This window comes from Syngnathoides biaculeatus, chromosome 2 (assembly GCF_019802595.1).
Source record: "Syngnathoides biaculeatus isolate LvHL_M chromosome 2, ASM1980259v1, whole genome shotgun sequence".
NCBI classification, from domain to species: Eukaryota; Metazoa; Chordata; class Actinopteri; order Syngnathiformes; family Syngnathidae; genus Syngnathoides; species Syngnathoides biaculeatus.
The window spans coordinates 40,962,533-40,989,410 of record NC_084641.1 but is presented as its reverse complement, the minus strand read 5'-3'; the positions used below and the strand labels follow the sequence as shown (position 1 = coordinate 40,989,410).

Here is a 26,878-nt window from a genome sequence, read left to right as displayed (position 1 = left end):
GGAGTAGATGGGAAGAGATATGGAGTAGGGGTTATTTTAAAGGAAGAGCTGGCTAAGATGTCTTGGAGGTGAAAAGAGTATCAGATCGAGTGATGAGGATGAAATTTGAAATTGAGGGTATTATTATTATAATGTGATTAGCGGCTATGCCCCACAGGTAGGATATGACCTAGAGTTGAAAGAGAAATTCTGGAAGGAACTAGATGAAGTAGTTCTGAGCATCCCAGACAGCGAGAGAGTTGTGATTGGTGCATATTGTAATGGACATATTGGCAAAGGAAACAGAGGCAATGAAGAAGTGATGGGTAAGTATAGCATCCAGGAAAGGAACTTTGAGGGACAGATGGTGGTGGACTTTGCAAAAAGGATGGAGATGGCTGTAGTGAACACTTATTTCCAGAAGAGGGTGACCAACAAGAGCGGAGGTAGAAGCACGCAGGTGGATTTTGTGCAGACGATGTAATCTGAAGGAGATTACTGACTGTAAAGTAGTGGTAGGGGAGAGTGTAGCTCAACAGCATAGGATGGTGGGTGGTGAGGATGACTCTGGTGGTGGGTAGGAAGATTAAGGAGACAAAGGTAGAGCAGAGAACCATGTGGTGGAAGCTGAGAAAGGATGTGGTGCGTCCTTTTGGAAAGAGGTGAGGCAGGCTTTCGATGGAAAGCAGAAGCTCCCGGAAGACTGGACTACGACAGCCAAGGTAATCAAAGAGACAGGCAGGAGAGTACTTAGTGTGTCTTTTGGTAGGAAAGGGGAGGAGACTTGGTGGTGGAACCCCAAAATACAGGGAGTCATACAAGGAAAGAGATTAGATTAGAAGTGGGACACAGAGGACTGAGGAGAGGCGAAAGGAGTACATTGAGATGCGACGTAGGGCAAAGTTAGAGGTGGCAAAGGCTAAACAAGAGGCAAATGAAGACATGTACACCAGGTTGGACATGAAAGAAGGAGAAAAGGATCGGTACAGGTTGGCCAGACAGAGGGATAGAGATGGGAAGGATGTGCAGTAGGTAAGGGTGATTAAGGATAGAGATGGAAATGTGTTGACTGGTGCCAGTAGTGTGCTCAATAGATGGAAAGAATACTTTGAGAAGTTGATGAATGAAGAAAATGAGAAAGAAGGAAGAGTTGAAGAGGCAAGTGTGAAGGACCAGTGAATGATTAGTAAGGGGGAAGTCAGAGAGGCACTACAAAGGATGAAAAATGGAAAGGCAGTTAGTCCTGATGACATACCGGTAGAGGTATGGAATCAATTTGGAAAGATGGCTGTGGAGATTTTGACTCACTTATTCAACAGAATACTAGCGGGCGAAAAGATGCCTGAAGAATGGAGGAAAAGTGTTCTAGTTCCCATTTTTAAGAACAAAGGTGATGTTCAGAGCTGTGGGAATTATAGAGGAATAAAGTTGATGAGTCACACGATGAAGTTATGGGAAAGAGTAGTGGAGGCTAGACTCAGGACAGAAGTAAGTATCTGCGAGCAACAGTATGGTTTCATGCCGAGAAAGAGTACCACAGATGCATTATTTGCCTTGAGGATGCTAGTGGAAAAGTACAGAGAAGGTCAGAAGGAGCTACATTGTGTGTTTGTGGATCTAGAGAAAGCCTATGACAGAGTACCAAGAGAGGAACTGTGGTACTGCATGCGTAAGTCTGGCGTGGCAGAGAAGTATGTTAAAATAGTACAGGACATGTATGATGGCAGCAGAACAATGGTGAGGTGTGCCTTAGGTGTGACAGAAGAATTTAAGGTGGAGGTGGGACTGCATCAGGGATCAGCTCTGAGCCCTTTCCTGTTTGCAGTGGTAATGGATAGGCTGACAGATGAGGTTAGACTGGAATCCCCTTGGACCATGATGTTCGCAGATGATATTGTGATATGCAGTTAAAGCAGGGAGCATGCAGAGGAACAATTAGAAAGATGGAGACATGCACTGGAAAGGAGAGGAATGAAGATTAGATGAAGTAGAACAGAATATATGTGCGTGAATGAGGAAGGTGAAGGGGGAAGACTGAGGCTGCAGGGAGAAGAGATACAGAGGGTGGAGGACTTCAAATACTTGGGGTCAACAATCCAGAGCAACGGTGAGTGTGGTAAGGAAGTGAAGAAAGCAGGTTAGAACAGCTGGCAGAAGGTGTCTGGTGTGTTATGTGACAGAAGAGTCTCTGCTAGGATGAAGGGCAAAGTTTACAAAACAGTGGTGAGGCCGGCCATGATATACGGATTAGAGACGGTGGCACTGAAGAAACAACAGGAAGCAGAACTGGAGGTAGCAGAAATGAAGATGTTGAGGTTCTCGCTTGGAGTGAGCAGGTTGGATAGGATTAGAAATGAGCTCATTAGAGGGACAGCCAAAGTTGGATGTTTTGGAGACAGGATTCGAGAGAGCAGACTTCAATGGTTTGGACATGTTCAGAGGTGAGAGAGAGAGTATATTGGTGGAAGGGCGCTGAGGATGGAGCTGCCAGGCAAAAGGAAGACCAAAGAGAAGGTTTATGGATGTGGTGAGGGAAAACATGAGGGCAGTTGGGGTTAGAGAGGAAGATGCAGAAGATAGGCTAAGATGGAAAAAGATGACACGCTGTGCCGACCCCTAACGGGACAAGTCGAAAGGAAAAGAAGTTGAAAAGAGTATGTGGAAAAAATTTACAGTGTAGCATTCAATCAGTGAGGTCATCAGTTTTTTGAAAAACAGGTGTGAATCAGCTCGTCCCTATTTAAGGATGAATTCAGCACCTATTGAACGTGCATTTCTCCTTGAAACCTTGAGAAAAAGCATCCTTTGTGCCACTCCCAGCATGCTGTGAGGATGTAAACACCAATATAAGTTCAAGTTTTGTGTCACTTATTACTTCAATATTTTATTTGTTTGATTATTTCCTAGTTATTCTGTTTTGTTTGCTGTTGTGTGATAATTTTAGTTTCGATGTGACACTGTGAGTGTGAATAATGTCTTGAGTCATGAGGTGGCTACACTGTTCATAAGCTTCTGGATGTAGAATACCTGCTGCCTGCTAACAATATAACATGTTTTTTCAATTGTACTTCATCAGAGAAAAACATTTACAAATGTTAGACCTACATGTACATGAAACATGCCCACAATCTAAGGTATCCTTTTTATTTAGCGGAGAACTTCAGATTTCTAAGTGCACCTTATGGAGGTGAAAATGAGGGACATACGTTTTAAGAGCAAAATATGCAGGGCCGCGAATGGTGAACTGCGAAATGGCAAGGGGACACTGTTTGCTGCAGTAGTACAGGACATGTATAATACTGACATTTCTTCATCAGATGAGGATAAATCTGAGAAATCAGCGCTGGGCATAATGGTGTCCCATGTAATCAAGCCTTTGTTGCGGCAGGTAAAAGGTCACATCCGCGCACGTAGGTCATGTGACTCACGAAAATGGCAGCGCCCCTGAAAATTTGTAATTGTCGATAAAAATCTTCTCAAAACACTATTAAATGAGAGAGGATTTAACATCACATTGTCAAAATAGAGTACATATTACATGACCTATTGGATACATTGTTAATTCAAACCCCTTTAGACAGTGTTAAATTAATTTTAGTTACTTGAGGGATCCAAGCGTGTCCTGTGGCCTGTCCCAAGATATATATCACCGCAACATCAGCACATGCACAAAGATTATTATTAATGATTGTTGCAGAGAGGCGGCACGGTGGCTCAGCTGGTAAAGCATTAGCCTCATAGTTCTGAGGTCCCCAGGCCTGCGTGGGTTTCCTCCGGGCACTCTGGTTTCTTCCCACATTCCAAAAACATGCAACATTAATTGGACACTCTAAATTGCCCCTAGGTGTGATTGTGAGAGCGTGAGTGTTTGTTTCAATGTGCCTTGCAATTGGCTGGCAACCAGTTCAGGGTGTACCCCGCCTCCTGCACGTTGACAGCTGGGATAGGCTCCAGCACTCCTCGCGACCCTTATGAGGATAAGCGGTGAAGAAAATGGACGGATGGATGTTGCAGAGACCATTTTTTTTGACAAACATTACAAGGACAAACAATAAAAGTACAAACCTAGCAAATTAGAAATGCTGACAATTCCCAATATTTTGAGCAGATGGAGAGCAGCAAATTGGTGGTGTTCATTCTACATTGGTAGAAAGGTTTTCCTGATTTTTTAGGTCGACTTTGGGGGTGGATTACACTTAAAGGAACACTTTGTCCAAACTAATAGGAATGGGAGCACACATCAAAGTTAATAGATGAGGGTCCAGTGTTTCTTTTTAAGAACAGAGCTATCCACAATTTCACCAAGAAACATCTCTAAATTGAAAAAGTATTATCGAAATTCCTCTCTCGGTCAGACATCCCAATGAGCTCGACTGGAAAACTGACAGCCAATCAGCATTTGCCACGCCTGCAGTGCTTACTGTTCTGACCCCCGATTGCTTGTGGATACGTTTCAATGAACAGAGAACGTCCACTATCTGGGATTTGGTGGCCGATTTTTGTGAAAAAATCAATTACAAACAAAACAAACTCAACAGGACAGGATCAAAGTTAAGGGGACCGAATCGCTGTGACTCGGGTGACTCTTACTTACATGAAGAAGCAGAGTCCCACAGGCAGTGAATGCAACTCACTAACAAAAGCAACAAACTGGCAATTGCTCGTGACAAAAACTCCAACCTAAATGCCTGTCTAATTACAGTCCGAATGTGAAACAGGTGTGATCGGTGACAGGTGTCACCCCCCAGAGCAGTGGCCTGGCCACGCCCCTCTTGGCAGTGGCCAAGGCTTGCTCATGACAGGAACCAACCCCCCTTAAGATCCCAGACGTGACAAAATCAAAAAATAGAACAAAAAAACGAGACCAGGGGAAGGAACAAACCTCCCAACCCCAGTCTGTGTTGTGGCCGTCCAGGCTACCCAATGCGAGGCATCTGCCTGAGCAAGTCAGGAGGTCAGCCAGGATGCCAAGCAGCAGGGTCCACACCACGGGGCGATTCGGGTGGAAGTCCTCGAGGAGGAACCCAAAGGCGAAGCAGGAACCAGACAGGAGCAGGCGACGGCTCCAGACGAAGTCGCCTGTGACCGTGGTCGTGAGGCGGCCGGCGATCAGTTGCCACCGAGGCTCAGTCGTAAGGTGGCCGTGGGTCAGTTGCCCCCGAGGCTTGGTCAGGAGGCGGCCGGGGACCGGTCGCTCCCGAGGCTTGGTTGGGAGGCGCCGGGGATCGGTCACCGCTGAGTTTTGATCATGAAGTGACTGGGGATCGGTCGCTTCAGAGTTTTGATCATGAGGCGGCCGGGGATTGGTCGCTGCTGAGGCTAGGTCGGGGGCGGCCAAGGATCGGTCGCTGCCGTGGCAAAGTCTTCAGATGGGCGGGAATAGGTCGCCCTTGAGGCGCGGTCATCAGACGGCTGTGGACCGGTCGCCATCGAAGCAGGAAGGTGAGGCGCCCGCCGTCAAGACAGGGATGTGAGAAGGCCACGGGGTGGTCGCAGTCTCGATAGGGGCGTCAGGCGGCCATATATCTGTCGATGTCGCGACGGGAACATGAGACAGAAGAATACCGGTCTCTGACGAGACGAGGTGTACCGATCGCCGTTAGATAGGAGAGTGAGAGGTCAGAGGACAGGTCACCGTGGGAACTGGAACGAATGGGATCGTGATGTGAAGTCTCTGCCGACACCGCCTGGACAGGAACGTGGGGCAGGTGACGAGCCTTCGCTGCCGCCGCCGTCAGGACAGGAACGTGCGGCAGGTGACGAGGCTTCACCGCCGCCAGGACAGGAATGTGCGGCTGCCGACGAACCTTCGCCGCCACCTGGACAGGAACGCACAGCGACGGCTTGTCTGCAGCCGCCGCCTTTACAGGAACGTGTGGCGGACAACGAGCCTTCGCTGCTGCCGGCACTGGGACAGGAACCTGCGGTAGCAGTGGAGGGACAGGAACGTGCGGTAGCAGTGGAGGGACAGGAACGTGCGGCGGCAACAGCAGGACAGGAACGTGTGGCGGCCGACGAGCCTTCGCTGCCACCGGGACAGGAACGTGAGGTGGCCGACGAGCCTGCACCACCGCCTAGACAGGAATGTGATGCAGCCGCATACCTGTTGCCGCCGCCTGAACAGGAGCATGGGATTTTAAGGGTAGCACCTGAAGAACGGCAGGCCGCAGAATGCTTTGTTGCTCTTTCAGTTTCTGACTTGCAGATCGCTTCTGAGTTTTGTCTTTTTGGAATACAAACCCTGGAGGCGCTATGGCAGGCTTGTCTTCGTTCGCCAAATTCGGCATTTTTCTTCTACGCTCACTCGTCTGTTGTCATCGCGACGTGGGTGTGGCGTGGCAGCGGGTCGGTTGTCACTGCGTCGTAGGCTTGGCTCGGTAGCGGGTCCGTTGCTAATGCGGCGTGAGTGTGGTTCACCAGGAGATCTGTCGCCACTGCTTGAGTCAGCAGCGAGTCTGTGGCTACCACAACGTGGACCTGTCATGGTAGCGGGTCGGTTCCCACCGCAATGTGGATCTGGCTCGGAAGCGGGTCAGTTCTACCGTGGTGTGAGCACGGGTCAGCAGCGAGTCTATAGCAACCGTAACATGGAAGTAGCTCGGCTAGCTATCTAATTCCCGCAGAACCTGCTACATGAGGACAGGTGTCTTTATGCAGCTAACGACCTCACACAGGTGCATCTGATTCAGAATAATACACGAAGTGGGGGTGGACTTTAAAGGCGGACTAACGGGTCTTTGAGGGTCAGAATTCTAGCTGATAGACGGGTGGTCAAACTTATTTGCAGCTGTATCACACAAATAAATCATGGAAAAAAAATCATACATTGTGATTTCTGGATTTTTCTTTTCACAGTGGACATACACCTATGATGAAAATTTCAGACCCCTCCATGATTTCTAAGTGGGAGAACTAGCAATATAGCAGGGTGTTCAAATACTTTTCTTTACTTTATCCATCCATCCATTTTCTTAGCCACTTAACCGCACAAGGGTTGTGGGAGTGCTGGAGCCTATCCCAGCTGTTAACGGGTAGAAGGCAGGTCACACGCAGACACTGGGAGAACATGCCAACTCCACAGACAGACGTCCGGGATTGAATAACTGTGAGGCCAACGCTTTACAGCTGCTCCACCGTGCCACCTTATAAAGTATATTGTTGCTTATACAATACCGGCAAGAGAGGCTATTGCTAAGTGGCTATTAACCAGTAATGGTTAGATGCATGCAAATTTCCCCAGCTGATGAACGAGTCTCAACTGTGACAGCCGCAGCTTTATCCTATCAGGCTGACCCCACAGAAGGTTAAAGAAGGACAAATTTGGGTGTGTTTTCTCTGTTTTGTTGCAGTTTGGTGCATAACTCGGCATCTTGGCTTAGCTAGAAAGAATGGTCTGTAATGCTAAGCTCCGGCGACGTTAGGGACATTTTTTCCAGGTCTGGCTGTGAAAGCTGGTACATATCCAGGTATTGCTTGGATTTTAAAAAAAATGTTCTTTATTTTCAGTTTACTTTTAAATTAATGTCCAAAATATATGTAATATTTTTTATTATATATATATTACTTCACATTGGAGGGTTTATTCTAAATATGAATTTTGGGGAGAGTCTTCCTTTAAGGACGCATGTTACAAGAAATTACGGTAAACGTTTTTTGTTTTTTCATTAATTTATCTTTTGTTGTCTCTCACGGGTACAAACCTTTTGTTCACAGTTGAAATATTTTGCAAATATATCTTCATAAGAAACTATGGTATGCCATGTTCATTTTATCCCTCCTCAAAAAGGGTGCGACCAAATCATGTGCTGGTGTGACCAACTAAAAACATTGGTCACACCATTACTCCTAGTGCCAAAGTTAGTGTAGAGCCCTGCATTTAATGTTTATTCTCCAGGGAGGACTGACAGTGGTATTAGTCAGGAGATGCCCAAAGACTCACCCTAAAGTACGATTAGAAGGTGGTGCCTGTGTGATAACGGAGGTGGGTGATGGCATGGTGGGTTGAAGGGCGTCAAAGCCCAAGTGCAGCGGAAGGGAACCTGGGCGCACAATGGTGGGTGTCGGTGCTGAGCTCCTGGGTGGGATGTCCTGTGACAATATCAGTATGTTGACATTTACATGCACTGATTGTTTGCAATTACAAGACTCAGGTCTTACTTTTACCTTGACCAAGTGCTCTTTTCTGCCCTCTGGTGTCACAGAGATTGAGTCAGGGCTGTCTGGTGCCGAGGAGTCAACCGCCACAGGTGTTTCCTCTTTTACCTTCACATCTGATGGTGTCTGAAGGCTCATGTCCAAAGCCACTGAAGAGTCAGCAGGGAGCTAAGAAGGCAGGGAAAAACAGATTCATACAGTATAAATCTTATACAGTGTTCCCATTATTAGCAGAGGTTACACCTTACACCCTCACGAATAACAGAAATCTGCAAATATTGGAGGTAGTATTAATCTACCTCCATATGAATGTACCATAATTTTGTAAGCATACTAAAATCTTAGCATAACTTCTTCTTTTCCTTTCGGAATGTCCCATTAGGGGTCGCCACAGCGTGTCATCTTTTTCCATCCAAGCCTATCTCGTGCATCTTCCTCTCATACACCCACTCTTCTCATGTCCTCCCTCACGACATCCATCAACCTTTTCTTCGGTCTTCCTCTCACTTTTTTGCCTGGCAGAGCCATCCTCAGCACCCCTCGACCAATATACTCACTCTCTCACCTCTGAACATATCTAAACCATCAAACCAAGCCTGCTCTCTCTAACCTTGTCTCCAAAACATCCAGCTTTAGCTGTGCCTGTAATAAACTAATTTCTAATCCAATCCAACCTGTTCACTCCAAGCGAGAACATCAGGCTCCTCATTTCTGCTACCTCCAGCTCTGCTTCCTGCTGTTTCTTCAGTGCTACCATCTCTAATCCGTACATCATAGCCAGCCTCACCACTATTTTATAAATTTAGCACTTCATCCTAGTGGAGACTCTTCTGTCAAATAGAACACTGGACACCTTCTGCTGGAGATCCTTCTGACATTCTCTCTACCTATCCACGAGCATCCTCAAAGCAAATAATGCATCTGTAGTACTCTTTCTAGGTATGGAACCATATTGTTGCTCGCAGATACTTACTTCTGTCATGAGTCTAGATTTTCCACAGCTCTGAACATCCCCTTTGTTCTTAAAAATGGGGACCAGCACACTTTTCCTCCATTCTTCTGGAATCTTCTCTCCCGCTAGTATTCTATTGAATAAATTGGTCGAAAACTCCACAGCTACTTCTCCAAATTGCTTGCATACCTCAACTGGTATGTCATCAGGACCAACTGTCTTTCCATTTTTCATTCTGCTCAGTGGCTTTCTAACTTCCCCCTTACTAATCATTGCCACTTCCTGGTCATTCACGCTTGCCTCTTCTACTCTACCGTCTCCTATTTTCTCCATTCATTAACTTCTCAAAGTACTCTTTCATCTACTGAGCACACTACTGGCCCCAGTCAACATATTTCCATCACTATCCTTAATCACCTTTACTTGCTGCACATCCTTCTCATCTCTATCCCTCTGTCTGCTCGATATGTCGAGCTCCTTTTCTCCTTCTTTTGTATCCAGCCTGGTGTACATGTCGTCATATGCCTCTTGTTTAGCCTTCGCCACCTCTATCTTTGCCCTACCTCACATCTCAATGTATTCCTTCCGCCTCTCCTCAGTCCTCTCCATGTCCCACTTCTTCTTCGCTAATCTCTTTCCTTGGATGATTTCCTGTATTTGGGGTTCCACCACCAAGTCTCCTTCTCCCCTTTTCTACCAGACGGCACCCCAAGTACTCTCCTGCCTGCCTCTCTGAGTACCTTGGCAGTAGTATTCCAGTCTTCCGGGAACTCTTTTTGTCCATCAAGAGCCTGTCTCACCTCTTTCCAAAAGGCCACACAACATTCTTCCTTTCTCAAATTCCACCACTTGATTCTCTGCTCTACCGCTGTCTTCTTAATCTTCCTACCCACTGCTAGAGTCATCCTACACACCACCATCCTATGCTGTCGAGCTACACTCTCCCCCACCACTACCTTCGTGACTCAGTAACCACCGTCAGATTTCATCGTCTGCACAAAATATAATCCACCTGCATGCTTCTACCACCGCTCTTTTAGGTCACTCTATATTCCTGTCTCTTCTGGAAATAAGTGTTCACCACTGCCAATTCCATCCTTTATGCGAACTCCACCACCATCTGAGACTCAAACTTCCTTTGCTGAATGCCGTGCTTACCCATCACTTCCTCATTGTCCCTGTTTCCTTCGCCAACGTGTCCATTGAAATCTGCACTAATCACAACTCTCTCTCTCTCTCGCTCTCTCTCTCTCTGGGATGCTCAGGACTGCTTCGTCTAGTTCCTTCCAGAATTTCTCTTTCAACTCGAGGTCACATCCTACCTGTGGGGCATAGCCGCTAATCACATTCTATACAATACACTCAATTTCCAATTTCAGCCTCATCTCTCGATCTGATACTCTTTTCATCTCCAAGACATTCTTAGCCAGCTCTTCCTTTAAAATAACCCCTACTCAATTTCTCTTCCCATCTACTCCATGGTAAAATAAATTAAACCCTGCTCCTAAGCTTCTAGCCTTACTGCCTTTCCACTTGCTCTCTTGGCTACACAATACATGAAACTTTCTCCTAATCATCATGTCAACTAACTCCGGAGCTTTTCCTGTAATATTTCCAACATTCAAAGTCCCCACACAAAGTTGTAGGGTCTGTGCATGCCTCTTCTTCTTTTCTCGACTAAGCCGCTTTCCTCCTCTTTTTTGTCTTCGAACTACATTATCTGAATTTCTACCTACGCCTTGCAGATTAACAGTGCCCGGGCAGGCGTAGTTAGCCCGGGCCACGACCCATTCGTTATGGAATTAGTTTGATGAACGCTCATATATTTTTGGCACAGTTTTACGCCAAATGCCCTTCTTGCCGCGACCCTCTGCATTTATCCAGGCTTGGGACCGGCCGACAGGACACACAGGAATTGTGCCCCCCTTCGGGCTGCAGACACTCAAAACAAGCTATCAAATGAACAAAGTCAGCATCTAAGGTACACAAATCACATACAAAATCTTCGCATAACTAATGTGAGCAATTGTTGTGCGACTTGTCCAATTAAGTACACTTTACCACACTGGTTAAACTGTCATCATCTATGCAAGCACCTATTTTAGCGTCTATCAGTATATAAACTACCATATGATGGCAGTCACAAAGCAGGGAGAAGTATTTGCTTTTTAGATTTTTAACATAAAAAGCTTATATTGCCCCACACACTGCCTGTGTAGGCAGGTCATTACTAATGATGCTGTTCACATTCACAGTGTCACATCGAAACTAAAATTAGAACACCACAGGTGCCTCCGTTGCACGCCGCATGACCCAGCTGCTTCTTCCGTGGCGCTGTGGGTGCAGTCGCGGGTATCCCGGTGAGGCTTCCTAGTTGATCCTGCCAATAGCATATGCCTGTCTCAAAGATTAAGCCATGCAAGTCGAAGTACATCGAGCCCCGTGCACCAAAGCTGCGAACAGCTCTTGAAGTCAGTTATGGTTCCTTTGATCGATCCGCTGTTACTTGTATAAGTGTGACAATTCTAAAGCTAATACATGAAAACGAGCACCGACCTCCGGGGAGGCGCGCATTTATAAGACCAAAACCCACGCGGCTCGGTCCCCCTCTGCCCCCTAACCTCTTGGTTTAGCGTGGGGGAGCCCCCCGAGCCCCTTTGGTAACGCTGGGTAACCTTGAGACGCTCACCGGCCCATCCTTGGCAGCGAGATCTCATTCGAATGTTTGCCCTCTAAACGTTCAATGGTATTTTCTCGGCCTACCTTGGTGACAACGGGTAATGGAATCTGGGTTTGATTCTGGAGAAGGAGCCAGAGAAATGGCCACACATCCAAAAAAAGCACCAGGTGTGCAAATTACCCACTCCCAATGCATGGAGGTTGTGACGAAAAATAAGAATTCAGGACTCTTTTGAGGCCTGGCAATTGGAATGAGTACACTTTACATCTTTTAGTGAGGAACCATTGGAGGACAAGGCTGGTGCCAGCATCTGCGGTAATTCCACTTCCAATAGTGTATCTTAAAGTTGCTGCAGTTCAAAAGCTCGTAACTTGGATCTCAGGATCAAGCCTGATGGTCTCCCCCGAGGCAACCCACCGTCCCATCTCTGCCCCTCCCTCTCAGTGCCTCTGGGATGCTCTTAGCTGAGGGTCCCGCCCCAGCCCCCAAGCATTTACTTTGGAAAAAAAAGTGTTCAAAACAGGCCTCGGCCTCCCGAATACAGCAGGTAGAAATAATGTAAAAGGACCCCTGTCCGATTTCCATGGGTTTTGTCTCCCGGGCGCCTCTCCCGCGACTGTGCAGGGGGGGGGGGGGTCGGTGGTTGGGCGGCCCGGTGCACCGTTGCCTGTGGCAGGGGGATGCTGCTCTCATGAGCAAAATTGTTTAATTTAACAGAAATAATTCCTTAAACAACTTTACATGATTTTTATGAGGGCAAAAGTTTACATCTCTTTCCTTAATAATGAGCGTGCTTTGAACTGCATGACTGGGGTCAAAAAATTTTGTGCAACCTTCCACAGGTTTCTGACAGTACTGGAATCCAGGCCAATTCTTCCTGATAGAACTGATGTAACTCAGGTTTGTCGGTTATCTTGTTCACAAACGCCTTTTCAGAAACGCGCACATATTTTAAATGGGATTCAGATTAGGGCTTTGTGATGGCCACTCCAATAGATTGACTTTAGTATCCTTAATATGATTAGCGGCTATGCTCTACAGGTAGGATGTGACCTCGAGTTGAAAGAGAAATTCTACAAAGAACTAGACGAAGTAGTTCTGAGCATCCCAGACAGAGACAGAGTAGTGATTGGTGAAGATTTCAATGGACATGTTGGCGAAGGAAACGGGGGCGATAAAGAAGTGATAGATAAGTACGACATCCAGGAAAGGAACTTTTGAGGGACAGATTGTGGTGGACTTCGCAAAAAGGATGGAAATGGCAGTAGTGAACACTTATTTCCAGAAGAGACAGGAATATAGAGTGACCTACAAGAGCGGTGGTAGAAGCATGCAGGTGGATTATATTTTGTGCAGAGGATGAAATCTGACGGTGGTTACTGAGTCATGAAGGTAGTGGTGGGGGAGAGTGTAGCTTGACAGCATAGGATGCTTGTGTGTAGGATGACTATGGTAGCGGGTAGGAAGATTAAGAAGACAAAGGTAGAGCAGAGAATCAGGTGGTGGAAGACGAGGAAGGAAGAATGTTGTGTGGCCTTTCGGAAAGAAGTGAGACAGGCTCTAGATGGACAGGAAGAGCTCCCGGAAGACTGGACTATTTCAGTCAAGGTGATTAGAGAGACAGGCAGGAGAGTACTTGGTGTGTCTTCTCGTAGGAAAGGGGAGAAGGAGACTTGGTGGTGGAGCCTCAAAATACAGGAAGTCATACAGGGAAAGAGATTAGTGAAAAAGAAGTGGGACACGGAGAGGACTGAGGAGAGAGGAAAGGAATACATTGAGATGCAACATAGGGCAAAGGTAGAGGTGGTGAAGGCTAAACAAGAGGCATATGAAAACATGTACATCAGATTGGATACGAAAGAAAGAGAAAAAGGCTCGCGACAGATTGGCCAGACAGAGGGATAGAGATGGGAAGGATGTGCAACAAGTAAAGGTGATTAACAATAACAATTGAAATGTGTTGACTGGTGCCAGAAGTGTACAAATAGATGGAAATAGATGGAAAGAATACTTTGGAAAAGTTAATGAATGAAGAAAATAAGAGAGAAGGAAGAGTAGAAGAGGCTAGTGTGAATGAACAGGAAGTGGCAATAATTAGTAAAGGGTAAGTTACAAAGGCACTGAACAGGATGAAAAATGGAAAGACAGTTGGTCCCGATGACATACCAGGTGGCCATACCAGGTGGCCGTGGAGTTTTTGAATAACTAATTCAATAGAATACTAGGGTTAGGGTTAGAAGATGCCAGAAGAATGGAGGAAAAGTGTGCTGGTTCCCATTTTTAAGAACATAGGCGATGTTCAGAGATGTGGGAATTATAGAGGAATAAAGTTGATGAGCCACACAATGAAGTCATGGGAAAGAGTAGTGGAGACTAGACTCAAGACAGAACTAAGTATCTGCAAGCAACATTGTGGTTTCATGCCTCGAAAGAGTACCACAAATGCATTATTTGCCTTGAGGATGCTTGTGGAAAAGTACGGAGAAGGTGAGAAGAAGCTACACTGTGTCTTTGTAGACCTCGAGTACCAAGAGAGGAACTATGGTGCTGCATGCGCAAGTCTGGTGTGGCGGGGGAATATGTTTGAATATTACAGGACATGTATGAGGGCAGGAGAACAGCGGTGAGATGTGCTGTCGGTGTGACAGAAGAATTAAAGGGGGGGATGGGACAGCATCAGGGATCCGCTTTGAGCCCCTTTCTGTTTGCTGTAGTAATGGGTAGGCTGACAGATGAGGTTAGATTGTGATCTGCAGTGAAAGCAGGGAACAACGGAGGAGGAACAATTAGAAAGATGGAGGCACGCACTGGATAGGAATGAAGATTAGCCACAGTAAGACAGAATATATGTGCATAAATGAGAGGGCGGAGGAGGAAGAGTGAAGTTCCAGGGAGAATAGATAGCGAGGGTGGACAACTTCACTTTACTTGGGGTCAACAATGCAGAGCAATGAGTGAGCGTGGTAAGGGAGTGAAGAAATGGGTCCAAGCAGGGTGGAACAGTTGGCGGAAGGTGTCTGGTGTTCTATGTGACAGAAGAATCACAAGAGTACTTCCATAAACAGCCGTGAGCGGCTCAGTTGATCGGGAAGACGGAAAAATACTTCCATACACAGCTGTGAGCGTTACAGCTGTGAGCTTGCGGCTCCCCCGAGCCCCGGAGCTAGCTCCCACGGCTTGAGGGGCGAGCTCACGGCTCCCCCGAGCCCTGGATACGGAAGAGTCTCCGCTAGGATGAAGGGCAAAGTGTATAAAACAGTGGTGAGGCCGGCCAAAATGTACAGATTAGAGACAGTGGCATTGAAGAAACAACAGGAAGCAGAAATGGAGGTGGCAAAAATGAAGATGCTGTGGTTCTCGCTTGGAGTGAGTAGGTTGGATAGGATTAGAAATGAGCTCATTGGGACATGGCAAAGTTGTGTTTTGGAGACAAGGTTCGAGAGAGCAGATTTCGATGGTCTGGACATATCCAGAGGCGAGAGAGTGAGTATATGGGTAGAATGGTGCTGAGGATGGAGCTGCCAGGCAAAAAAGCGAGAGGAAGACCAAAGAAAAGGTTGATGGATGTTGTGAGGGAGGACATGAGGAAAGTGGGTGTTAGAGAGGAAGATGCACGAGATAGGCTTAGATGGAAAAATATTAACGCACTGTGGCGACCCCTAACGGGACAAGCCAAAAGGAAAAGAAAAAGAAGAAGCCACTTTTTAACCATTTTTGGCAATATGCTTAAGGTCATTGTCCAATTGGAAGACCCATTTGTGCCCAAGTTTTAACTTCCTGGCTGATTTCTCGAGATGTTGCTTTCATATCAATGTAATGTTCTTTTTTTCATGATGCCATCTATGTTATGATGAAGTCCAGTTCCTGTCGCAGCAAAACAGAGCCACAACATGATGCTGACACGTCCATGCATGGTGTTCTCTATGGCTCCATGTCACCATCAATAAAACGAGAACTCAAACTACATAGAAAAGAAAAAGAGAAGAAGAGGTAAAAATAATATTGTGGGCAAATGGAAAAAAGTGAGGGCACACAGATGAATGTTCCACCTTCAAGCTTTTGGAAATGGTACCCAAGTATGAGCAAGAACGGTGGGGTCCACGATTCTTTTTCTGATTTCCTTGCCGATTTGTTTTGGTTTTCCTATTATTTCAAATGAGGAAGCGAAGTGTTTGAGGTGTGGCCTTAAATACATCCCCAGGTGTGCTGACAATTAACTCACATGTTGTCAGTTAACCTATCCTGAGCTTCCAAAGCCATGACATCAGCTGGGCTTCCCCATGTTCTTTCAAGACATTGTACTTTTAGTGTATGTAATCCTATGACCTTGGAGAAAATAACGTAAAATTCTTTTAGAAATTCTCTTGTTCATTATTGTGGCATTTAACATAATTGACTAATTTTGGTAATCCTGACTGACATGAAACAGGAGAGGTTGAGTCTGATTTGACTTTAGACAGTGAAACAAAAAAATTAATGTGATTTTGCAGTGTATGTAAAAATTAAATCTGATTTTGTAGTGTATGTATAAACTTCTGGGTTGAACTGTATATTGTATCAACGCACATAAATACAGTCGGCTTCTCCGTTTGTATTAGCCCCATTCTAAAATTCTCAATATTTTTGCATAGGTTCTCCACTCTAATGTTTAATATCAGACAAATACAACCCAAGTGAACTTAGAATGCTTTTTCTTTTACTAGGGGAAAAAAAACCTTCAGTTACACTCGACACCTAATAACTGGTTGGGCCATCTTCAGCAACAACTGAAATCAAGTGTTTTCTACAAATGAGTCTTTTACATATGTGTGTAATAGTTTTATAGCAGAATTGTTTGTCAAGTCAGCAAAAATGGGAGGGTTTTTGAGCATGATGTTTTCGAAGGTCATGCCATTGAATTTCAATCATCTTAAAATTATGGACTTTGACTTGGCCACACCAAAACCTTAATTTTGTTTTCTTACGCCATTCAGCAGTCCTCCTCCTGGTGTGTTTTGGATTGTTATCCTACAGCAGAACCCAAATGAACTTCAGTTTGATGTCACAAACTGATGGCTGAGCATTCTCCTTCAGGATTCTATGTTAAAGAGCAGAATTCACAGTTCCATTAATCACAGCAAGTTGATCATCACAAGACCATCACAAAACCATGACCATGTTTGACTGTTGTGGGATGATGTTCTTTGTCTGAAATGCTGTGCTACATTTAAATCAGATGTAACAGGACATATCTGTACACCTTCCAAAAAGCTTGTTTTTCATCCTGTAAGTCCATTTAATATCCTCCCAAAAGTCTTACCATTCAGATGTTTTTGGGCAAAGGTAAGTCAAGACTGTTCTCTTTAGGAAGCACTGACCTTGAAACTCTGCAGGGATAACATTTTTTCCCAGTCTCTTATTGTTGTCATGAACACTGACTTAAACCAAGGCAAGGGAGGCCCACAGTTCATTACAAGTTGTTCTTGCTGTTCTCTTGGTGTAATCTTTGGAGCCCGGCCACTACTGAGAATATTGAACACTTTTTTGTTTCTCCATGATCCAGGTTAATTGTTGTCCATTAGCTTGCTGGAATCATAAGGATTTAAAAACGTTTTTTGTCCCATATTTTCACGATAATAAGGCACATCATATTAAAAGGCACAATCTTAGTTGCAGGGATAATTTTAGTATTGAACACATACACAAGGCACACTGTATTATTGGGCGCAGGCATGGTGGTGGTTATAAAACAGTGAGGCACATTTGCACCTTTTTTGTAAGCAGAAGTAAAAGATTATCATGTACTGCCCTGTAGTATGCTTGTCCTCTCTACCCCTCCACTTGCTCTTTCGGCACCTGTTCTCAATCAGCCATCACCACCGCTATTTAAGCTTGCCTCTTTCCTAAATTCAACGCCAAAGTATTCCAGCCTCAGCTAGTGGTACTACTGCTCACCAGACCAAACACTTATCCTTGTTCCTTTGGTAACTCTTGTGTCTCCTTGTTCTCAGTACTCCCTGGTGTTCCAATCCCACGTCACTCTCGCTAACAAGTCAGCTGCCTGTTTCATCCACTCCGGTGCCTGCCAACACTTCCTGGATCACATTCTTAACTGTCATCAAAAACTGTTCATCATACTACATCTACCTCTGCCTGGTCCTGGGTCCTGTTCCTCTCAACTAATGACAGGACACTTTGGCTATCCTGGACCTAGAAACACCAGCCATTAAGAGCTGCACTCACCTTCCAGGAACTCATTGAATCATTCCAATACCTCATGCCACAGGTATCCCATCATTCTTCCTGTTTGATAACAGACCCACCTCCGCTATATGTTCCTCCTGAGCCAGCAGCCTCCGAGCCGCCTCACGTCCTTTACAGAAACCTCATGACCCCACTCCCGAGCCCTATGTCTATACTTAAATGTTCACTCGTATACGACCTCCAAACATCCACCACGCAGTTACCCGACTAAATGGTCCACTGGATTATGGAATAACTTGTCCCGGGTCCTCCATTTGTTCAACTCCTTTTCCGTTGAACTCTGCAAGGTATTCGTTCATCCCATCCAGCACAAAGAAGCTACCTGTCGACTCTTCTAGCTTTCTCAGGGCACTAGGTCTGTCGCTGAATATTCCATTAACTTCCATATACTTGCTGGTGAATGCGGGTGGGATGACACGACTCTCTGAGAGGAATTTTCCCCAACGGGCTCAGCGACAAAATTAACGATGAGCTCACCGTCCGGGATGAACACTCCTCTCTTGATGCTCTTATCGCCCTCACTATCCACGTGGACAACACATTGTGAGAAAGAAACCAAGAGAAAGGGCTCCCCTTGCGTAGACACACTTCCACATTAACCACCAAGCTGTCAGCCGCACACCTGCTTCCTCTGTCGCTTTCTGAACTTTTGTCACACTTCATTGAATCCATCAAACCTATGCAAATTGCTAAAACATGATTAGACCCCCGTGAGCGTCAGCGGCTGTGTATTTATTGTGGTCAACCTGATATATCTTCATGCCCTCTCCGACCGAAAAGACTTGGCTCACCGCAAGACAAGAGCGTCACTCACGTTGAGCCCCACGTCTGTTCCAGTTAGCACTCTCCCCCGCATGATCGTTTCTCTCCCCAGCATGATTGTTTCCGCTAGCATGACAGTCCTCACTCAAAACCACCCCAATACTGCCCTCATTGATTCCGGTCTCTATGACAATTTAATTCATGATGCGTTAATACACAAATAACCCTCCAGTCACTCCCATCTCTGAAAAACATCAGAGCCCTGTTTGGCCAAGTTATTGCCTCTGTCACCCACCAAACAGTGCCTCATCTCTGGCACTCACTGTGAAACCACATCCCTTCTTTGTTATTTCTTCCCCTGAGATACCCGTGGTACTTGGTATTCCCTCATTCCAAACCAATTTATCTATCAGAAGATGGTGTTCTCATTGTCATCGCCACTGCCTGCTTTCTGCGGTTAGACCCTCCAAAGATGCTCCAACTACTGCCGCCCCAGTAGACTTCTCACAGGTTCCACAAGATTATTATGACCTCTCACCAGTATTCGGTAACGATTTATCAATTTCTCTACCCTCATATCGGCTGTATGATTGTGCCATTGACCTTTTGCCAGGGGCCAAACTTCCCACCATCCAACTGTACAATCTCACCGGTCCTAAGAAAGCAATGGAAGATTACATCTATCATCTTCCTGGCAGCTGGCCTCATATGCCCCTCTTCATCACCGTTCGGGGTTGGATTATTTTTCATTGATAATTTATCACTGACGTCTTCCAAGATATGCACAACTGGTTTGTGTTTATGTACCTTGACAACATCCTCATCTTCTTCTGCTCCCAGAAGAAGATAACATCAATGTCTGGCAAGTCCTCCAGCACCTCCTTGAGAACAATATGTGTGAAACTGGAAAAATGTGAATTCCATCTGTCTCCAGTACATTTTCTCAGGTACATCTTCGCAAATGTCAACTACAATTGGATCCCACCAAGATCCAAGCTATCATCAATTGGTCCACACGGAAAGAACTCCAACACTTCCTCAGTTTTCCCAATTTCTACGGTCGTTTCATCTGCAAGGTTGCACTTTCCCTCAACAGCTTGACATCCACCAGTCTCCCACATCAATGGACCCGGCGGCCTCTCAAGCATTCAACCAGCTCAAATCCCTGTTCACCAACGCTCCCATTCTGCAGCACCCTGACCCTTCCCTCCAGTTCGTGGTAGAGGTTGACGCCTCGGACTCTGGAGCCGGAGCTGTCCTCTCACAGCGAGACCCCACGACCCAGAAATTACATGCCGCCGCTTTCTTTTCCTGTCATCTTTCTCTAGTGGAAAGAAACTACAACATCGAAACTGGGAATTGCTCGCCATAGTGTGGGCTCTGCAGGAGTAGAGGCACTGGGTGGAGGAGACTGTTCAACTGTCTATTATCTGGACTGACCACAAGAACCTTGCTTACCTCCATTCCGCTAAACGCCTCAATCCCCAACAAGCTCGCTCTTCCCTATTCCTCACATTGTTTCATTTCAGTCTCTCCTTCTGTCACAGTTCCAGAAACACAAAAGCAGATCCATTCTACCGTATCCACTCACCATCCACCAGTTCAGCAGAGCCCGAGCACATTCTTCCGCCGGCAACTACGTGGGAGCTGCCTCGTGAGACATTGAGCAGATCGGCAAGTAGGCCCAAAAGATTCCAACCTGACCCCAAGGACGGGCCCCTTGATTGCCTGTTCGTCCCGGATTTGCCACATTCCAAATTCCTGCAATGGGCCCACAGCTTGAAAATAACCTGTCACTCTGGCATCATCCGTACAATACAATTCCAACAGCAACATTTCTGGTGAGCCAGCTTCATTGAAGACAACCGCGAGTTTGTACAAGCCTGCACTGTCTGCGCCCGAGGGAAGCCCTTGCAGCAGGCCCCGGCCAGTCCACTGCACCCTTTGCCGATTCCAAGTCGCCCGTGGTCTTCCATCACCACGGACTTTTTCACCGCCCCTCTGAAGGTAACACTCATCCTCATAGTAGTCGATCGCTTTTCTAAATGTGTCCACTATGTTCCGCTCACGAAAACTGCCACATCTGCTGTACTTCCTGTTCTAACCCCCCATTGCTTGTAGATACATTTCACCGAACAGAGAACGTCCATTATCTGGCATTTTGTGGCCGATTTTTGTGAAAACGAATTACAAACAAATAAAACAAAAATAGCATGATGTATCATGTTCATGCCTATGTGTTTGAGCCAGAATACAAATAGGCGGAACTTGACGTGTTGGAGAGGCGGCGTGACACTTACGAAGGAGTACAACAACTACAAAATATGGCTGTTCGGTTAAAACCGGTTATGAAAGTAAGCGTTTTTTTGCGATCCCTAGTGCGCATGCACTGCTAGTACCACTGCCTGAAGTTGATGCTTCACTATCTTTATATTTTAGAAACCGATTCATACCAACGGAAAATGAGAGAGCCTTCGCCAAATCAGCGTGTCTCCTGTTTTTCCGGTGCGACTCCAGCGCTTTGACGCCCATCTTTTCAAGCTGGTAACTCTGCTTGCACAGATGGCAGTAAAACATGTGCCGATCTTTTGGATCTCGACGAACCCAGCTCCCGAACTCCTTACTTTCAACCCAAGCATATTGAAAAATGCACTTCCCCATGATACAAGTTGGATCGATGACAGAACTACGCTACGTCGTAACGAAGACGAAGTGAAATGCCTACTCACGAAACAAACAATGGAATATCGACAAGATGGCGACAAGTTGTTAACACGGTGACTTCCGTTGACAATTTCCGGCTGATTTGGACGCCAGACGGATCACAATTTTTTTTTAAAATAAATGATTAATTTATTTTTTAGGGAGAATTTGGGCGGTAGAGGTCCTCCCTTTGATTTTTCTTAAATTTAAGGCCTTTTTAGCGGCTTGACTGGTTTTCTGGAATTTTAAGGACTTTTAGGAGCCACTAAATGCACCTTCGAAAATTTAGGGGTTTTTAGGGACCTTTAGGGCCGCGTGCGAACCCTGAGGAGGTTAAAGAACGACAAATTTGGGTGCATTCCCTCAGTTTTGTTGCAGTTTGGACAACACGTCGGCATCATGGCCGAGCTAGAACGAATGGTCTGTAAAGCCAAGCACCAGCGACGTCATGAGGCACGGTCAAGGACGTTTCTTCCGGGTCTGGCTGTGAAAGCCGGCACATATACAGATAATGTGTGGATTTAAAAAATGTTGTTTATTTTTTATTTTTTGTTCAATTAATGTCCAAAATATATGTAATAATAATATTACTTCAGATTGGAGGGTTTATTGTAGATATGAATTGTGGACAAAGTCCTTCTTTAAAGAGAGCAATGACTTGGTGCTGCTTCTGTAACAAAACAATGCCATGCCGCAGGCTAGTTAGCGATCGTGTTGGCACTTGTGTTTTTATGGTCGCGCCATGAATGGAGTGGGTAGATAACATATCATAGACGCAATTTTACAAATGCATAATTTTTTGTGGTGTTTTGGCTTTCAGCATTGGATTTCATTTTTTTTGTTTTGGTCAAGAGTTTCGGTGCACTTCTAATTTTAACATTATTTTTTAAATACCTGCAGGGAAAAGTTATTTAATTATTTGTGATGTTTGGAATTGTTAAATAAACCTGCTTTATCATGTAAATTGATCTGATCCAGTTATACACATTGATTGAGCTTTTATACAATAAAATCAAGTCATGTCTAATACAGTAATCCCTCTCTACTTTGTGGATCACCTATCGTGGATTCGGTGCATCGAGGGTTTCCAGACAGCGAAAAAAAAAAAAGCTGGATCAGTACGTACAAATGCGCCATTCCCGGCGCGACAACATGGACCAAAGGTGCAAATAAATGAATAAATAAATAAAAATAATAATTTACTTTTTCTTCATATATTAGTACATTACTGTAGCGGGAAGCCACATTAATGGGGTATGATGCGACATCCCCAGCAAGACGACATGGACCAATGAAGCCAAAAAAAAAAAAAAAAAACTACGCCAGCTTTCATTAGTACAGTACTATAGTGGGGATCCGAATTGATTGGGTATCATGGGGCATCCCCAGCAAGACGACATGGATCAATGAAGAAAAACTACATAAGTAAAAACCGCTAGGATGCATTACTACAGTACTCTACTGTATATTGCGGGGGAAGGCAATGCGCTATCCCTGGCGCGACGTCATGGACCAATGAAGCAAATAAATCTTTTCCTTTCGGCCTGTCCCGTTAGAGGTCCCCACAGCGTGTCATCTTTTTCCATCTTAACCAATCTCCTGCATCTTCCTCTCTACCCCCAACTTCCCTCACAAATCAATCAACCTTCTCTTTTGTCTTTCTCTTGCTCTTCCCTGCCTCCACAGCCATCTCTCAAAATTGCTTCTATTCCTTCACAGGTATATCATCAGGACCAACTGTCTTTCCATTTTTCATCCTTTGTAGTGCCTTTCTAAGTTCACCCTTACTAATCATTGCCACTTCTTGGTCCTTCACACTTGCCTCTTCTATTCTTCATTCTCTCTTATTTTCTTCATACATCAACTTCTCGAAGTATTCTTTCCGTATATTTAGCACACTACTGGCACCGGTCAACAAATTTCCATCTCTATCCTTAATCACCCTTAGTTGCTGCACATACATCCCATCTCTATCCATTAATCTGGCCAACATGTAGAGATCCTTTTCTCCTTTTTTCGTGTCCAACCTGGTGTACGTCATCATATGCTTGCCCTGCATCGCATCTCAATGTATTCCTTTAGCCGCTCCTCAGTCCTCTCAGTGTCCCACTTCTTCTTCGCTAATCTCTTTTTCTTGTATAACTTCCTGTATTTTGGGGATCCACCACCAAGTCTCCTTTTCCCCTTTCCTACCAAAAGACACACCAAGTACTCTCCTGCCTGTCTCTCTGATCACCTTGGCTGAAGTAGTCCAGTCTTCCGGGAGCTCCTCCTGTCCATTGAGAGTTTGTCTCACCTCTTTCCGAAAGGCCACACAACATTCTTCCTTTCTCAGCTTCTACCAGATGGTTCTCTGCTCTACCTTTGTCTTCCTAATCTTCCTACTCACCACCAGAGTCATCCTACACACCACCATCCTATGCTGTCAAGCTACACTCTCCCCTACCACTATCTTACAGTCAGTAACCTCCTTCAGATTACATCGTCTGCACAAAATATAATCCACCTGCGTGCTTCTACCTCCGTATTGTACTGTCTCGTATGTCACTCTAAGTTCCTGCCGCTTCTGGAAAAATTTGTTCACTACAGCCATTTCCATCCTTCTTCCAAATTCCACCAACATGTCCCTCAAAGTTTCTTTCCTGGATGCCACACTTGCCCATCACTACTTCATCACCCCTGTAAACTTCACCAATATGTCCATTACAATCTGCACCAATCACAACTCTGTGTCTGGGGTGCTGAGAACTACTTCATCTAGTCCCTTCCAGAATTTCTCTTTCATCTCTCGGTCACATCCTACCTGTGGGGCATAGCCGCTAATTTCAATGTAAATAACACCCTCAATTTCAAATCTCAGCCTCATCACTCTATCACTCTATCTTATACGCTTTTCACTTCCAAGATATTCTTAGCCAGCTCTTCCTTTAAAATAACCCGTACTCAATTTCTCTTCCCATTTACTACATGGTAAAATAATTAAAACCTACTCCTAGACTTCTAGCCTAACAGCCGAAAGGTTATGTTACGACAGTAACCTGCGCTGGACCTGGAATTGGACGAACACACAGAAGGACCCCAAAAGGACCGTCTTCCAACGCAACCTTTCCACATGCTCGCTTGGACGCACAATATATCAACCATTCTCCTAATCATCATGTCAACCAACTCCTGAGCTATTCCTGTCATAGTCCCCACATTCAAAGTCCCTACACTCAGTTATAGGCTCTGTGCATTCCTCTTCTTCTTGTGGCAACGAATTCGGTTACCTCCTGATTTTCGTCTTCGACCCACAGAAGCTGAATTTCCACCGACGCCCTGCAGGTTAGCGGTGCCGGGGGCGTGTGTTGTTAACCCAGGGCCACAACCGATCCGGTATAGAATTCTTTAGATGAACACTCATATTTGTCTGGCACAGTTTTACACAGGATGCCCTTCCTGACTCAACCCTCTGCATTTATCCGGGCTTGGGACCGGCCTACAGATTGCACTGGCTTGTGCCCCCATAGGGCTGCATTAATTAAGCAAATAAATAAATAATTTGAAAAAAAAAATGCCAGCATACATTAGCACAGTACTATAGTATAGTGGGAAGCCACATTGATGGATCATGCGGAACCCCCAGCAAGATGTATGACCTATGAAGCATTTAAAAAAAAAAAAAAAAAAAAAAAAAAAAACACCACTTACCCCTACTTTGCGGTTTTTCACTTTTCGCAGGTGGGTCTGGTACCAATTAACCGTGAAAAATGAGGGATAACTGTACTGACATTAGAGGAAAATAATCGTGATTTTAAAAATCTGATTGTCCAGCATTACATTGAATATGGCGGACCTGTGTAACCGAACAGGACACAAAAAAGGTCTCAAGGACCTGTGCCTGAAATTGAAGAATTGGGCCATTTTGTTATGAAGCAGTCAGTCTCAGGGGATAGTCATAACAACTGTTTTTCTTTTTTGTATGTCTGTGATGCAGTCAGAGTGCGCCATCTCCATTAAGAAGTTAAACGTGGTGCCTCGTGGCTGTCCTAAAATATTTGGGAAAGGCTGCTCCACAGCTACTGTATGAGAGAGAAAAATAGATGGCATATATTTCTTATAACTCTGTGGATAACACCCCCAATCTGAGTTTTTTTCTTCGTCGTCCAAAAATATTTTGTGCTGTATTTCAGGTAAAAATAGAGTCCACAACATTTGAACTTACATGCATCCTAATGGTGAGTGAATTTGAGGTGTTTTTTCGACATCATAACACATAACATTATAACACAAACTCGAACTTAAAGCTCTAGTGTCATCCCTATAAACATTATAAAATAGATATTGAAATGAAAAACACATGAGATTATTCACTTCAATGTCTACACAAAAAAAATAAATGAGAGGAGAGCACGTCATGAATGCGCAAAGTTGTAGAAGTCTCATTCGACATCCAAGTGGTCGCCATATTGGCTGCATTTACTGTCCGTGACGTCACCCCGGACATTCCCATTGAAAACATACTGTGGCGCCTACTGTAGGACACGCCCCTTCAGACACGGAAGATCCTTTCGAAGAAAACATCTCACAACCGAGTGAAGTGTCCGGGGCAATATTACCCTATTGTTTCGAGCCATATTTAGGTGACATGTGGATCACGGCCAAACCACCTCCCCACCCTATCCACCTCCGCGCGGCGGTGATAAACGCCCACTTCCGCGGCGGACATAAGCCACCACGGCGACCTCCCGAGTGTTCAAGCAATGTTCAGCAATGCAACGAGCCGGCATTTTGGCTACCACAAAGGAACAACGAGCTACCTTCCCGGAGGTAAAACTAATAGAAACAAATGAGTCCACTTGAGGGCACTCCTGCCATGTACGTCACTTCCTGCTTCTTCTCAAAAACAAATCCCTCGAGAGGATTTTCATGGCAGGAGTTACAAATAGCTGTATATTTCCAAATCATGTTTATGGTGAAAAACGGATGGGGACAAGTCAGCTGCATACTAAGAATCATGCATTTCATGACAGTGGAACTTTAAAAAAGTCCAACTTACAGAGTTCTTTGCTTGTTTGTTGTCATCGTCGTCTTGTTCGAAGGAGTTGGCCAGATCATTGAACAGACCAACCTCCTCACAGTTCTTTAGGAAGCGAGTGGGAGTAGGCGTCTGGTCTGAAAAGAGACATACCCAAAGCAAGACTTTAACACTCAGTCACTTAAGCTAAAATCCCAAGTAATGAATGGAGCAGTTCAGTTGCTTTTTTGTTTATTTGTAAAAACGAAAAAAGTGTACATTATAAAACACTGATAAATGCCATACCTGCGATAATGACAGAATCTGTCCTGGGGGTAAACTTTAGTGTCATCTCATGCTTGTGTTTGTGCACAGCCAAGTGGTCCTCATTAGTAAATCTCTGGTGCAT

General features: G+C 45.2%; 1 protein-coding gene across 13 annotated transcripts in view; it reads right to left on the bottom strand.

The window, feature by feature from the left end:
* atf7a (activating transcription factor 7a) overlaps positions 1-26,878 on the bottom strand; it is a 104,847-nt gene that overhangs the window by 27,943 nt on the left and 50,026 nt on the right. For 8 of the 13 annotated variants that reach the window (XM_061805625.1, XM_061805615.1, XM_061805578.1 and 5 more), the window contains 4 exons: positions 26,776-26,869; positions 26,512-26,627; positions 8,143-8,301; positions 7,919-8,067 (listed from right to left, as the gene is read on the bottom strand). In XM_061805625.1, the coding sequence (XP_061661609.1) occupies positions 7,919-8,067; positions 8,143-8,301; positions 26,512-26,627; positions 26,776-26,821 (470 nt within the window). In that variant the 5' untranslated portion in view covers positions 26,822-26,869. Of the gene's footprint in view, positions 1-7,918; positions 8,302-26,511; positions 26,628-26,775; positions 26,870-26,878 lie in introns of all 13 variants that reach the window. The other 5 variants (XM_061805595.1, XM_061805586.1, XM_061805600.1 and 2 more) reach the window with 1 other exon arrangement.